Here is a 14370-nt window from a genome sequence, read left to right on the forward strand (position 1 = left end):
GTTGAATTCATCTGGCGCTCAATGGAGGATGCAATATCAACAAATCGAATTCAATGTACTAAAGGTCAATTAGTTCGAACTTTATAATAAACCGTGTTACAACCTTAAACTTATTCTCCTCCGCCTGCCTGCAATCGTATTTCAGGAGTTCACCATTTTAGTCATGAAACCCATGCAACCTTTTTAGATTGTATCTAGCCTCAAAAAATCATCTGTTAACATGAAGGGCACAACGCTACTCCACAGCTGAGAGCAACGGCCCCTTTAATGGTTGATCCGTTCCAAAATCTTGCTCTATTCTGCTTTCTCTTTACAACTGTCAAATCTTTGATTTTGATTTATTTGGAACTAAGACAGACATCCCCAAGGGATAGAAAAAAAACATGACAAAGTGCAAGCACTTAATTCAATCATGGTCCCTGATGTTGAGAGACAGGACATACATCCACATAAAACATTAAATATCAAAGAACATTGTGGGATAATAAATATAAAAAAGAAAATGCCCTACCCTCACTTTCTATATTAAAAACGTTCCTAAGGCAGCTTTTATCAATAGGTATGCAAACACTGCACACCATCCATCCCCTACAGTGTGTTTGTATACCACCTTTTAGTTCAGTGCATTACTCTGTTGGACAAGAATGGATCTTTCCCTCTCATGTTTGGATGTGTGTCTCTCTGTTACCTGTCACCAGGGCATTCCCTCCAACTCCTTTTCTGTCCAGCTCCACCTCCTCCTCCTGCTCCTCCTCATCAACCTTCTACTCCTCCGCCTCCTCCTTGTTGGATCGAAGAGACAACACAATCTAATGATAGGAGAGTAAATCCAAGCCTTTATAATAACATTATGTGTTCCTCTGATCTACTTTACAAGTAATTATGTTCAGTTGACTAGAGCGGAGGGTGTGAAGGAATAACTGAAAGTTATAACCTTAGAGGAAGAGTCCCATGGTTCATTATCAAACTACGCCAACATATGTGAAAGAGGCATATCTTCACCGCAAAGGACAAATGATGATCTTAACAGTATTTAATTTATGTATATTCATTGTTATAACTGAAATGTTATAACTGTATTAGCAAATCGCTTAGATTCATCTGTATTTCTTCACACAGTGGACCATCTGATTCTATAGCGTTTTGTACAGTTGATTTGTTGTTTATTGAGTTTGATTCTGGGATATCTATTGCACTTCTTATATTTATTTTGAATGATGTTGCAGCAATAAGATTTGCCAGTGGGGGAAATTAAACTTAATTAGAAATGTAGATAGAAACGTAAGCATCTAGAGTTTAGTCTCATCAGGTTTATAACATTATGAAGGTGCGTTCAGCATCAATCGCGGCAATGTTCGATATAAATATAGATTGCATATTTATATTGTGTGCTTACTTAGTTCCCCTAGGTCTATAAGTGGGATGTGTAACGTTATTGAGAATGATAAGAACCGAGAAAGGAAAACTTGAAATTACTTAAACTGATTTGTAAATGTGAAATGTAACAGAAAGTTTACCTTACTGTCCCCCACCTCCGGTTCTGAAGTTAAAAAAAAGAAAAAGTAACTTACACACAAAAAAACACACAATACTTATTTTTTCCTATAGGCTGATTTAGCTTTATATTATAAAATAAATAGTCCTCTAGAATTGTGTGCCCCATTTAGCTTAATTCGTCTTACAGTATACCTGTTTTGATATCAAACTTATTTTAGGAATCCCAACACACCCAAGAAACGTTTAAATAATCATGGATGTTTTATTTCTTGTGTGATTCATGCTACTGTGTTGCTTTTCGACCTACAAAACTGCAGTGACTGGCTAGGCTTTTGAATGTTTCCCAACAAGTCTGAATAGTGTTGTGTTTAGCGCATGGAGACTGACAACACGTAAAGCCTGTGAGATTAGCTTAAGCTAATTAGCCTAAAGGCGGCCATAATTAAATGACTACGGTTTGGAGAGGAAAAAACAACAGGGTATCAGCGGCTCGGCTCTCTGGTCCCGGTGAATAATAAAGCTTTATTTTTGTCCAAAAAGGAGCTCTAAAAGTCAAACCATTATTTCCTATTCACAACCAAAGATTTTCCCTATTACTTTCCGTTGACATGCTTGTTGGTTCGGCTCTCATAACCTTGGATTCTCTATCGCAAGGCAGTTCTGTTTCAGTACGATTATAGAGATATTCAACACATAAAAATGTAATACATACTTTTTACACTTTCCTCGCTCACATTATACATCCATTCGTTTAGCGTGTGGTGTGTAGGAAAAGTTAGAGAGTAGTTAGTCAGTCTGGACCATCGGGTATGTGTAGCAACGTCGCCATCTTGTGGTACAAATACGAAATACTGCCTCTGTGACAACGTTCACTCTGAATTATGTTTTATTGAACTCGAAGTGCAATTCAAGTTCAATATTTTTTTAATATTTAGGAGGAGATAAATATTTCACCAAATTGTGAACATTTATAATAATGTGCTGGAGCTGACTCACACAAGGAAAGACTGGAACTCGAAGCTGACCAATAAGTTAGGACTTTAGAAATAAGCATAAGGAAATTAATTCAGAGAAAAAGTTGTACACATAATACAATTGCACACATATCACTTATTTTATTGTTCAGCTGCATAACCGACGAGGGGTCTAGGCGTGTCCCTCCTCGGGTAGGCCCATTCCACGGGGGGCGCGCACCGTGCACGCGTACTTGATTATACAGCAGCCAGCCAGTGCAGCGGTAGACGCCGTGACAAAGGGCTGTTTCTGATGACGGTTGTTGGCAGTCTATATCGTCAAATAATAATCTAAACATACTACATGTTCAAGACACATGTCCGCGCGATGAGGGATCGTTTGGCAGAGTTGGCCCAGGTGAGTGTTGGGGAACACACCTGTTGTGCAGGTAGATAGTAAGTAGATATACCGTTGCTGGACTATGTTCGCTGCACCGTCTTCCTCATTTATCGCTTGACACGCCTGTTTTCCGTTGGTCTATTGTTGCTCATCTCGTTCACATCTCGCTGTCCAAAGCGTTAAGATTTTGCTATATGTTTGGCATTTAACTTTTTATTTCATTTTTTACAGGTCAGCAAAAACGTGGACAAGGGGTCCATCAAACGAGTGAATAGTTCACACATGGACGATTTTTTTCAAGAAGGTAAGTGGTTCATATGTATAGGCGTACATAATTGCTGACATGTAATGTTTTACTAGGCTTACATGAAAAAAAGAAAAAGGGTTATTTACACTCAAAACTGTGTGTGTGTGTGTGTCGTCTCTCTCTCTCTCCTCTCTCTCTCTCTCTCTCTCTCTCTCTCTCTTCTCTCTCTCTCACCTCTCTCTCTCTCTCTCTCTTCTCTCTCTCTCTCTCTCTCTCTCTCTCTCTCTCTCTCTCCTCTCTCTCTCTCTCTCTCTCTCTCTCTCTCACCTCTCTCTCTCTCTCTCTCTCTCTCTCTCTCTCTCTCTCTCTCTCTCTCTCTCTCTCTCCTCTCTCTCTCTCTTCATCTCTCTCCTCTCTCTCATCTCTCTCTCTCTCTCTCTCCTCTTCTCCTCTCTCTCCTCTCTCTCTTCTGAGCAGGTGAAAGAGGTACAGTCTCGGATATTGAAGATCACTTCTCATGTAGAGGAAGTGAGGAGGAAACACAATGAGATTCTGTCCGCTCCGATCTCCGAGCAGAGTGAGTAGTGTCTCCTAGTTCGTCACAAAGGTAACTCTGTACTCTTGGATCCACTAGTACTCCTATTTATATCGTAACTTCTGGTGGGAAACTGCAAGGGGCAGAGTAATGCCTGTTTCCTATTTTGTAATTGGCGATATTCTAAGGGCAACCTGGTTGAATTTCTTCAATACACTTCTTACTAACATGGTGCCAAGTGACTGTTGTTATAGTTGACCGTCAAGGCCTTCTAATAAGGTGGGGGTGTGGCTCTGTCTAGCTTAGCCTAATTGTAGGTCTACACATGGTGTTTTTGGAGGGGTTATTCTCATATAATAACAAAGGCTGTGTAACGTTGACAAATTAATATAGACTTCAGTTTCTAATACTGTACATTAATTTAAACGGACGTAAGTCCAATAAAGTACACTTTCTTTACTTTTATCTAGCAGGAAATATTTTTCTGTGAGTATTTTAGTGTGAAAGCACATTGCAATCATGATATGCAGTAAGGAAGAAGAAAATAGCCGGTGGCAAAAGTTTTCCATCATAAGAAGAACATAATGGTTCATATCCCCTCGCAACCCCAGTGTGATTAGTTTTCGACCCAAACATCTACTGGTTTTGAGTCACCAGCCTCAGGAATGACTGTTTCAAGAAAAAAACTCCAGGGTTTGCTCCATGCAGTGGATGATGTTGAAGATTATTAGCCTTGCAGATGTATCGGTGCCACTTTTGCTTCCTCTTTGGATCATGTTGTGTAAACACCAGGTTAATGAACACTTTACATTAAATGTAGTTATAAGTGGGAGATTTCATCCAAAGCGACGTACGAGAGAGACTGAGATGGAAGCAAACATCAAAGTAGTAGAACACATAAGATGCAAAGTAGGGGTTTTAATATTTCAGTATCTCACGGTTAGATTTGATTGCGATTTAGTATATAAGGGTGTTAATTTCAGGATCTTCTCCTTTGCGCTTTGAAAGGCAGTGTGGCAAATGGCATAAAAGAAGCGGTGTGTAAGTGTGTACGATTATGCAGATTTCATATTTGAGGAATGTATATGAACTAATCGCAATAATGTATACACACAGAAAGGCATACATCAAACAAAAGGAAACCAAATAAATAGATTGTTGGAAGTTGTGACTCGATTCAGATTCTACCATCGTCCGGTTGTCCTGCGTTAATGACATTGACTTGACTGGTTTAATTTGTGTACCCTCCTCAGGGAAGAAGCATGAACTGGAGGAGCTGAACAAGGATATCAAGAGAGACTCCACCCTGGTGCAGGCAGAACTCAAAGGTAAGGATTGCTCCTGTTTTTAAACTGCATTATCTGAAACCACATTGTACACATTGTTTTGAATTGGAAAAGTGCAGCATGAAATGGCTGCTCTATGGAAGGAACTTTAGCTTAAGCCTAAATTATTCTGTGTGTGTATTTGACATTTAAATGAGTAGCAGTACAAACTGTCAAACAGGAAATGGGGAAAACTGGCAGAACTGGCAAATCATGGCTCACCCTACCGTATGTGTGTGCACTTGTTTATGTGTGTGTACGTGTGTCTGCCCACAGCGATCAAACAAGGCTTGTCTCTTGATGAGAATGAAAACAATGCCTCAGTGGATCAACGCATACAGAAAAATCAGGTCCTTCATTTGATTGCACCATTGCATTGTGACCTTTAGTAAAAAAAAGTAAACTATATACACACATTCAGATATCACCATTAAGGTTTGAAAATGGCAAAACATGGCAGTCAGAGTTAATCTCTATTCTATAGTATTGTAAGTAAAACAGGACATAAAGCTATAGCGATAAAACATGCTTTTTTTTTTTTTTTTTTGTCACTCGCTAAATGGCCGAAATCTATGAAACATTTGCTACTTGGTTGCATAAAGGCCTAATTTATCTTTTATTAATTTTATTAGCCTACTCTTCAAGGAAATTCCGAGACCTTTTACACCTATTGAATATTGTCTGTAGCACTCGGATCTGACCCGGCAGTTTGTGGAGGCCATGACGGCTTACAGCAAGATACAGGTGGCCTTCAGGGATGAGTCCAAGAACCGAATCCTCAGACAACTGGAGATCAGTGAGTTAACACACACACACACACACACACACACACACACACACACACACACACACACACACACACACACACACACACACACACACACACACACACACACACACACACACACACACACACACACACACACACACACACACACACACACACACACACTATGACCATCTGCCGTGTCCCATGTTGACACATCCAAATCCTTTCATGTCCCTGGCGGGAGTAGTATTTGCTCTAAGGGCTGGGGGGTTGTATCCCTAGTCTCCACCTCTGAAGATAACATGAGCTGTTGTAACAAGACACCCGTGCTGGTGTGTTGCTACGGCAGCGGTTCCTCGGATACAAAGGGAATAACCGCCACCGCACTGCTACACAGTGTTGTTAAAGGGGCCGCGCCACGGGTTTGTGTTGTCGGCCGCTCCTAGATATAATGTCTGTTAAAAAAAATGCACTTTGCTCTTGGTATCGGAAGAACAGCCTAATATACAGATGAATGCACGCTATGAATTAAACAAAGGAATGCTCTGTATCAAGTCTGAGCGCTGCCTTTTTTAACGTTGTTTGGGTTTGTCTTTTCATCTGCAAACCATTAAAGGCAGAAGCACCAACAGACAGGAATGATACTACGAACTAAATAAACAATAGAATGGTGGAGAGATGTGGTGTGAATAAGGTGCTGTGCAGTAGGGATTAAGCTTTCACAACCTTTCTTCACCTTCAACGCTTGTCAGAGTGACCAGCGTTGATTGCATTGGTTATTATGGCATTAGTTACTAATGATGAGGGGTCCTCTCTTGCTCTCCTAAAAACAGCCTTCTTACACGCTTATTTTATGTAGTAGGTCCTGGCACCTAATAGTACCTAGCAAGATATCTTTGTTGCATACAGGGAAATGGTTAACCTGGGCTTGACCCTTGTTCTATGAACATCCTTACTGTACCGACAGTACAGGCACTTTTTGTGTGTCGGATAAAAGTGTCTGCTAAATGTAAAATGTAAATGAGTTGCTTACACTGGGCTAGTCATGAACCAAACGTTTACGAACCCACACTGTTGATGTTGACCACTTTGTCCTGGGATGAGACCTAACTTCCTGTTTCCTGTTCAGCTGGAAAGGTGACTTCAAATGAAGAGTTGGAGGCCATCTTGCAGTCTGACAATCCCTCGATCTTCACATTTGATGTGGGTAAAGATATGATCTGCCTGTACATATCACAAACACATTTAACAATATCATTTAAAGAACTCTTAAAATTATAAGTTTAATGCTGACCCAAAAGATGTCCACTAACATGTTCATTCACAGTCCCAAGAATATATGACCACTTTGATAAAACATTCAATATTAGGCTGTAATAGTGAACTCTAGCATCATTCCAGTGCGGTAACAAATGCTGGCTAGTTAAAGGCCATTCTGACCCTTATTGTCCAACATGTGTTGTGCATGGATGAGTATAGTGGATTTGTTCCAGGTGACTGATGACACTTACTGACTAGTTAAGTGCTTTCATTAATGCTTTCCATTACAAATCAACACATTTGCGACCCGATAATTTTTCCACGCAGGTGGCCCAGGACTCCCAAATGACGCGTCACGCCCTGAGCGAGATCGAGTCCCGGCACCATGACATCATGGACCTGGAGTCGAGCATCAGAGAGCTGAACGAGATGTTCACCGACGTCGCCGTGCTGGTAGACACCCAGGTACCATGTGTAGAAATAACATTTAAATAACGCCATTTGCTACTTCGTCATGCAGGCATCGCAGCTACAAGACTAGTGGTTTGAATGAGGACCTCTAGGTGTTGCACTCTGACCCCAACATGTGCTCATCCACCACCACACCTCCCTGATCCAATGGGAATCCTAGTTCTGGGTCTTTCCTGGCAGGAGCTGCAGCTCATGAGGACTAACGACGCATATGATTGGCTTCCGGTTTCTGGCTCAGAAACTGTGCTGTCCTACTTCCACTGTTGATTTGACCTGAGGCTTGTCTGTCAAAAGTGGGCTGAACGAGGCAGTGGGCCAGGAATCCAACTCTTGCCAAGCTTATTGACACAAAGTGGGCTGATGAACTATCTTGGCTTAATTAGTGAGCACATTAATAAGTGTAACTGTTTACAGCTGGCATAATAATTTAAAGTGAGAATGTTTGGTAGTGCTCCTTATAATCTATCTATTTGCACTCAATTGTTTGATTTGCTTAATATGTTTAAAGATTTGGGCAAATGCAATGGAATTGAGCCATGTGTTTTTTTTAACTGTTTTTGACAATCCAATTTCCCTGTGAAGTATGTAAACAGGAACCCTGTCTTCTTCTCCAGGGTAACCTGACGAATAACATAGAGAAGAACGTGAGCAGCGCTGCAGAGTACATTTTCGTTGCCAAAGGAGAAACCAAGAAGGCAGTGCTGTACAAGAAGAAGGCGTGCAGGGTAATAGCCTGAGGCCTTGGGACCAGAGCTGTCTGGGTGCTGTCAGTTAAAACCCTTTATCAGTGACTCCCATACACTCTGTATGTGAATATTTTGACCCCCTGGTCAAACTATTTCAGCAAAGGAAATGTTGACAGCACTGGAAGTTCTTTATTATTGCTGTGACAAACTATTTTCTTTATATGTAATTTCTTTATCTTTGCTGTATCCATGGTTTGCTATGCTATGATGCTTCATTTTACTTCTGATTTTTTTGTTGTTGCTCTAACTAATGTGAAAAAATTGTGTTAAATAAAACCATTATGTATTGATTTAGAATGTTTGCTTCCTGCTTGACCATCCAGCGTTTTTGTTCTGTCTGTTGATGGAATGAGAATAGTTAACTGACGTTAACTATTAAACATCAGTCAACCAAGTTTCATGTTGAATACTGTGGAGAGTAAGAGCTGGGCTTTGAAAAGGGGCATTCATTTGGATGGATGACTTTCAGGATTTGGTTGGAGATAACTGGAGTGATTGGTGTATAACCCAGTGATGTTGTAAATGGTTTGTATAGTTAGTGGGTTTGACCTTCCCAAGCGACCTGTCAAAATAAGAAAAAAAAACAGAATTTATGGTTATGGTTGATTTTATAATGTGATTATGAACAGTGATCACAAGTTTTAAAGTCACTGACCGCCACCTAAGACAATAGCTGAATAACATCAACAGTGCAGATAACAGTGGTGTTAGGCATTTCTTCAAGACTAGAAGATAGAGAAGTGTCTTTAAATGCATCTTTAACCAACCTTTTTTGTGGCCTCCTAGGAAATGAGAAATCACGAACTACTTATTTTTGACCGTCCCATTTCTTTACATTGATAGCATACTATTAGGTGCTTTTGTCCTAAGCATTAAACAGATCCATGACTGTATACATTCATAGCATGGGTGGAAGACTCCCCCAATAGCTCTAAAGCTCCTGCTCTGTTCTCCACCAGTTGAGCTAGACATGACTTTGGCGATGAATCTCAATTGTATAACCCTAACCGTTGATTATGTGTGTTTATTTTGCAGAAGTATATCATTATTGCTGCAGTTGTTGCAACATTGCTGGCGTTGATAGCGCTAATTGTCGGTTTAGCCTTGGGTCTACCCAAGGCCTAACCTCCGTCCAACCCAGACATGGTAAGTAAATGTCACTTAATATATTGGTCACTGAACCAAACCAAAATGTCCACCTTTATGATGCTGTAAATACGATTTAAGAGATATGCCTTTAGTTTATTTTGTCAAATGGCATAGTATCCATTGAAAAATGCTGGGAGTAGCTGTTCTGGTTGACTGCATACTTGGCTCTGTATGAGGCCATTTAGATTTTAGGCCGCTCATTTCTGAAAAATCTGGGTAACTCATCCCTGATTGGTTGGGGGAATACATCTCGCCTTTCAATCACAGTCGTGTGAATTCAACACTTTTCCATGGTGGAGAAACGTAGGGAGGAATGGAGCAGAGAGGCGTTCATAATTATTATTCTTTTGGAAGATTGGAAGATTTATTTTCAAATCTGGTCTTCTTGCCTACTGCAGCTTTAAGTCTTTATCTAACACAAAGCTTCCACCCCATTTATTTGTGCAGGTGGACACTCAAATGAAGGATCAAGTGCACAAGCATTATACACCAGAAGATGGCACTGCAGATGTGGCTTCTGATTAGACCTTCTGAAAAAGTGTTAAGAGTTAAGATGGCTGGGTAAAATGTCTTACATTAATGTATTCATTTAATATTGCCTATTTTATGTAATCACAATCTTTTTTAACTTTGAATCGACTATTTATTAGTATTTATTTAATTTATATCTAATATAGAGACCTTCGTGACCAAATATTTGTAATGTCATTGTTATTCTATCAATGTCCCGTGCCTTTTGTTTTCTAAATGAATGTATATTTTGTATTGTATAGTTTCATAAAATCATTAGCTGTGGACCTTTTGGTCTGAAATGAAGAACCCTTTGTGGAGCAAGAGAAACCATCCTTTCAATATGCTGAGCAGGTTGACCAAAGTGCCTGCGGGCCAATAAAGGGATCAGGTTATCTGACCACCCTCTCGTCACTGTCTCTGCTGTTCCCAGAAGGCCGATTGTTCTGTTTGCGAAGCCCAAGTTAATATCAATGAATTAGCCTGCTTTGGGTGGCATTTTTTGACACATTTACAACTTATGTCCCCAGGACAAGGGCAAAGGGCTGTTTTATCTGCTGCTATGGCTGCATGAATCAGCATTGATTTTAAGTGTGATGCCCTATTCTGTCTTGCTACCTCTCTAGCTCTCTTACATACACACACGCATGCACACGCACGCACATGCACACGCACACACCAACACACCTTAGTTGGTGCCCACATGCACGCACACACACGAGCGCACGTACACACCTTAGTCTATGCCCACAAACACACCTTAGTGGGTGCCTACGCAGACATACACGCACAAACACCTTAGTTGGTCTCCACATGCACGCAAACACATGCATTTGCACACACAAGCAGGTGGCCACACACACACACACACACACACACACACACACACATAATGCATTTGCCCCCCCAACGCCAGTGCCCTGAGGTCTCTGTCCTGTCTGTAATGGAGGAAAGTTAGACAGTCATGCTGCTTCTCCCGCAACACTGGACCACAGCCAGGAAGAACCCATTGACTTATCTCCCTCTCTGTCTCCCTCTACCTCTCTCGCCCACTCTCCACCCCTCCCTCCCTCCCTCTACCACTCTCTCTCTCCTCTAGATAACATTACACAGCACTCTACACTGTGCTGAAACTCCTGAATTACAAATAAGAGGAACAGAGGACAGGGAAAAATTTATAATTATAATAATGACAATGTAATCAAAGACCAGGGGAATACATAACTACATATAAAAGATATTAACGAAAGGAAATACCAGGACGACAAGCACAAAAAAAGTTCACTTTATTGGATTTGACAAATGTGGCATTTTCTGTGTGTCTGGGCTGCATTCCAAATCGATCGGTGTTGTGGAGGTTTTTTTTGTCGTGAAACACAGCTGGACCAAGGACAGGTCGAGGTCACTCTGCCTGTCCTCAGTCTGTCCAACCAGAAGGCCCTGTAATAGCTTTAAACACAGCTCCCACTGGCAGAACTGCATTCATGTCCAGATGGAATGGACAGCAGTGTCCACAGCGGACGATACACAGGCAGATGAGATGAAGAGTTTCGAAAAAAACGACACAATGAAGTGAAGGTGCTTTTTGGAATAAAAAAAAGGTTGTTTGGTGTTCCTCCATGTTGGTCAAACGGCAGGGCTTCTCGCAGTTACTTCTTGGCTTTGCCCTGGGCGGCGACTGCCTCCATGGCTTTCTTCACCGTCTCCTCGTCACCTAGGAAGGCCATGGGCTTGACGGGCTTCAGGTCGGCGTCGAGCTCGTACACGATGGGGATCCCCGTGGGCAGGTTCAGCTCCATGATGGCGGCGTCGGACATGCCTGGAGAGACGTAAACAAGACGAACGCGTCGGTCAGGAGAGTCGGTGGGGGCTTGGTTAAGGGGACGATATATAGTGGTCTTATTTTTGAGACCGAAGAAGTTCTTTGCAGACGAGGTGTTTCGCAATAATGTGGGTTCGGTTTGGTCACTGAGCGATCCGTTGGTTAAGACAAGTGGGGTCTCCGTGGGGTCTCCATGGAGACGGGAAAATCGGAAAACATGATTCACCACTTCCAAATGATTGGTAACTTAAAGATGCTGTAGTTGAGATGTAATTTTTTTTTTTTTTTATGCATTTTAATGCCAAAATACCAAAGCCATTTGTCAGCTATAAGTGACTTAAATGCTCTGTGAGAATGTGTTTTGCAGAATTGATGGCAGGAATGAAAAAGTGCAGTTGTAAAGTCCCTGTGAAAAATGGTGCTGTCATGCAGGGAAATAACCCAAAACACCATTATTTTCAAGTTGCTTGTGAAAAAGAGTTTCTTAACTAGCGTCCCTGGACCATGCAGCAAACTTTCTAATATATAGCCTCACTGCATTGTGGTTTAGAGTGGCTCGGCAACCTGAATATGGGATGTTGGAATACATTCATCTCACACTGTCCCCTCTGCTTGGCTGCTCTGTGCTCCTGAGTCAGTAGAGCAAAGATACATCTAGATTGCTTTGTTAAATCTAAGTTTAAATCAAAATAATTGTCTTTTGTTTCTAATTTCTTTATTTCCACTCCCTTATCCAGCCACCACTGCCGCTAGAAAATGGCCAACCTTCACAACAGAAAGGTCGCGCTTGTAACGCTAAACCACGCGTCTGGCCTTTACCCGTGTCCGAGCTCCGGGGGAGCGAGAGAAAGAGACACCGGGGTATTTTTAGACCCTGTAATCTGGGAATGTGTACTGTGTGCCTGTGTGTATGCATGCATGTCCATGTGTTTGGTGTATAGGATGTCATTGAAATACTATGTTTATCCACATACACAAGATAAATAAAATGTCAACCCCATGTCTTGGTTTCAATTAGAGCTGAAAAGCCAGAGAGGTCAAAGGTCAATGATAAGGTCGGAGTTCAGTTAAAACGTGACACCTAAACTTCTCCATTTGCACATGCACCTACAAACCCTCCTCGTGAGAGACACAACTCATATCCCACAATACTCCCCCCAACTAACTTACTGAATATGACACAGAGAATCCAAGACAGACACAACTAATATTTGAGAATGTGTGTGCGTATATGTGTGTGTGTGTGTGTGTGTTTTTGTGTGGGTGTGTTTTTAAAAACGTTCATTTCGACCACTTCGTCCAACTCACCCTCTAAGTGCTTGACGATGCCACGGAGACTGTTGCCATGGGCAGCGATAATCACGTTCTTGCCGGCCTTGATCTCGGGAGCGATGACGTCGTTCCAGTAGGGCAGGGCGCGGGCGATGGTGTCCTTCAGGGACTCACAGGTGGGCAGCTCGCCTGGCTTCAGCCCCTTGTAGCGCCTGGACTGGGGTCGGCACGGAGCACACACATCCCCGCGTCACAAGGTGGGACTCTTAGCGGGAGAACGTGTCACCTGCTGACTTTTTCGGAGTGTCCTATTGTGTCTTATTGTTATTTGCATCTGGTCCTCGTTGCTCATTTGTCGCTTCATTTTCCTCCATTAAATCTTTTACTGTGACTTTAGAACCTTGATAGCTATCTTCCTTGTCTGGCCTTTTGAAAGTATCTTTTAACTTTTTAAATGTAAACATTTTAAACTTCAAACTGCAAACGTCAAAATATGTCCTATTACTTTGGTCATTACATGCATACAGTACTATTATCCATTAGTTATACGATTCCACTTCCATTTTGGTCAAGCTTCATGTTGTTTTCCAGCCAGCGAACCATATATACAGTATGTACATTGAGCATTCAGTACAAACATACATTACATACAGTATATACACAAAGTAAACAGCATACACCCCCAATGCACATGCAAAACACCTCCTCCTCCTCCTCCCTCCATCCCCACGACGGCCATCCCCCTCACCCCGCTGATGATCTTGCTGTAGGCGTGCTCCGCGTCCATGGGGGGCGGGGGCGTGTCGAAGGACCGGCGCCACACCTTCACCTGCTCCTCTCCGTGCTTCTCGGCCGTCTCGGCCTTGTTGAGCCCGGTCAGCCCGCCGTAGTGGCGCTCGTTCAGCCTCCAGGTCCGGTGCACGGGCAGCCACATCTGGTCCGTGCCCTCCAGGATGGTCCACAGGGTCTTGACGGCGCGCTTCAGCACCGACGTGTAGCACACGTCGAACTTCATGCCGGCGTCGCGGATAGCCAGGGCGCCGCGCCGCGCCTCCTCCATGCCCTTCTCGCTGAGGTCGGCGTCGAACCAGCCGCAGAAGCGGTTCTCCTGGTTCCATTGGCTCTCGCCGTGACGCACGATCACAAGGCGGTGGACAGCGGCCATTGTTGTTTTGGTCTTGGTGTTTTTAGAAGGGAAGACAACAGGGATTGACCTTTTGGCTGAAGCGCAGACGACAGACCCACAGGAGAGTTCCAACCCTCTAACAGGCCGCAAGCTCTTTTTATAGCCGGCTGGGACGTGGCCCGGGGCCTCCCCTGGCCTTCCACCTGTCACAAGGCTCCCTTGGCTCTGAGTGACGTGCAACCATGGCCACTGAGAACAGGTTCCTCTCTGGAGCGTGGATGCTAAGGC

General features: G+C 42.7%; 2 protein-coding genes across 2 annotated transcripts; one reads left to right on the forward strand and one right to left on the reverse strand.

Annotated features, from left to right (window-relative positions):
* The first annotated feature begins 2838 nt into the window (after window positions 1-2838).
* Window positions 2839-10659, forward strand: LOC132454855 (syntaxin-2-like). Its single transcript, XM_060048405.1, has 10 exons — window positions 2839-2868; window positions 3575-3674; window positions 4886-4960; window positions 5234-5307; window positions 5645-5753; window positions 6856-6929; window positions 7314-7451; window positions 8072-8182; window positions 9239-9349; window positions 9800-10659. The coding sequence occupies exons 1-9, from the start codon at window positions 2839-2841 to the stop codon at window positions 9326-9328; spliced, it is 801 nt and encodes a 266-aa protein (XP_059904388.1). The 3' UTR covers window positions 9329-9349; window positions 9800-10659.
* Window positions 10660-11132: 473 nt separating this feature from the next.
* pgam2 (phosphoglycerate mutase 2 (muscle)) lies at window positions 11133-14226 on the reverse strand. Its single transcript, XM_060050108.1, has 3 exons — window positions 13705-14226; window positions 12993-13173; window positions 11133-11681 (listed from the first exon to the last, which is right to left on the reverse strand). Exons 1-3 carry the CDS (start codon window positions 14119-14121, stop codon window positions 11512-11514), a joined length of 768 nt encoding a protein of 255 aa, XP_059906091.1. The 5' UTR covers window positions 14122-14226; the 3' UTR covers window positions 11133-11511.
* Window positions 14227-14370: the final 144 nt, after the last annotated feature.

This window comes from Gadus macrocephalus, chromosome 4 (assembly GCF_031168955.1).
Source record: "Gadus macrocephalus chromosome 4, ASM3116895v1".
Lineage (NCBI taxonomy): Eukaryota > Metazoa > Chordata > Actinopteri > Gadiformes > Gadidae > Gadus > Gadus macrocephalus.

What these genes read in the sequence shown, in the direction of transcription:
- pgam2 (XM_060050108.1), bottom strand. Translation starts at nt 14,121, where the DNA reads ATGGCCGCTGTCCACCGCCTTGTGATCGTGCGTCACGGCGAGAGCCAA. An exon ending in ACAGCAAGATCATCAGCGGG is followed by an intron (nt 13,174 to 13,704) that starts GTGAGGGGGATG and finishes TGCCGACCCCAG; the next exon opens with TCCAGGCGCTACAAGGGGCT. An exon ending in CATCGTCAAGCACTTAGAGG is followed by an intron (nt 11,682 to 12,992) that starts GTGAGTTGGACG and finishes ACGTCTCTCCAG; the next exon opens with GCATGTCCGACGCCGCCATC.
- LOC132454855 (XM_060048405.1), top strand. Translation starts at nt 2,839, where the DNA reads ATGAGGGATCGTTTGGCAGAGTTGGCCCAG. An exon ending in GTTTGGCAGAGTTGGCCCAG is followed by an intron (nt 2,869 to 3,574) that starts GTGAGTGTTGGG and finishes TCTTCTGAGCAG; the next exon opens with GTGAAAGAGGTACAGTCTCG. An exon ending in CGCTCCGATCTCCGAGCAGA is followed by an intron (nt 3,675 to 4,885) that starts GTGAGTAGTGTC and finishes TACCCTCCTCAG; the next exon opens with GGAAGAAGCATGAACTGGAG.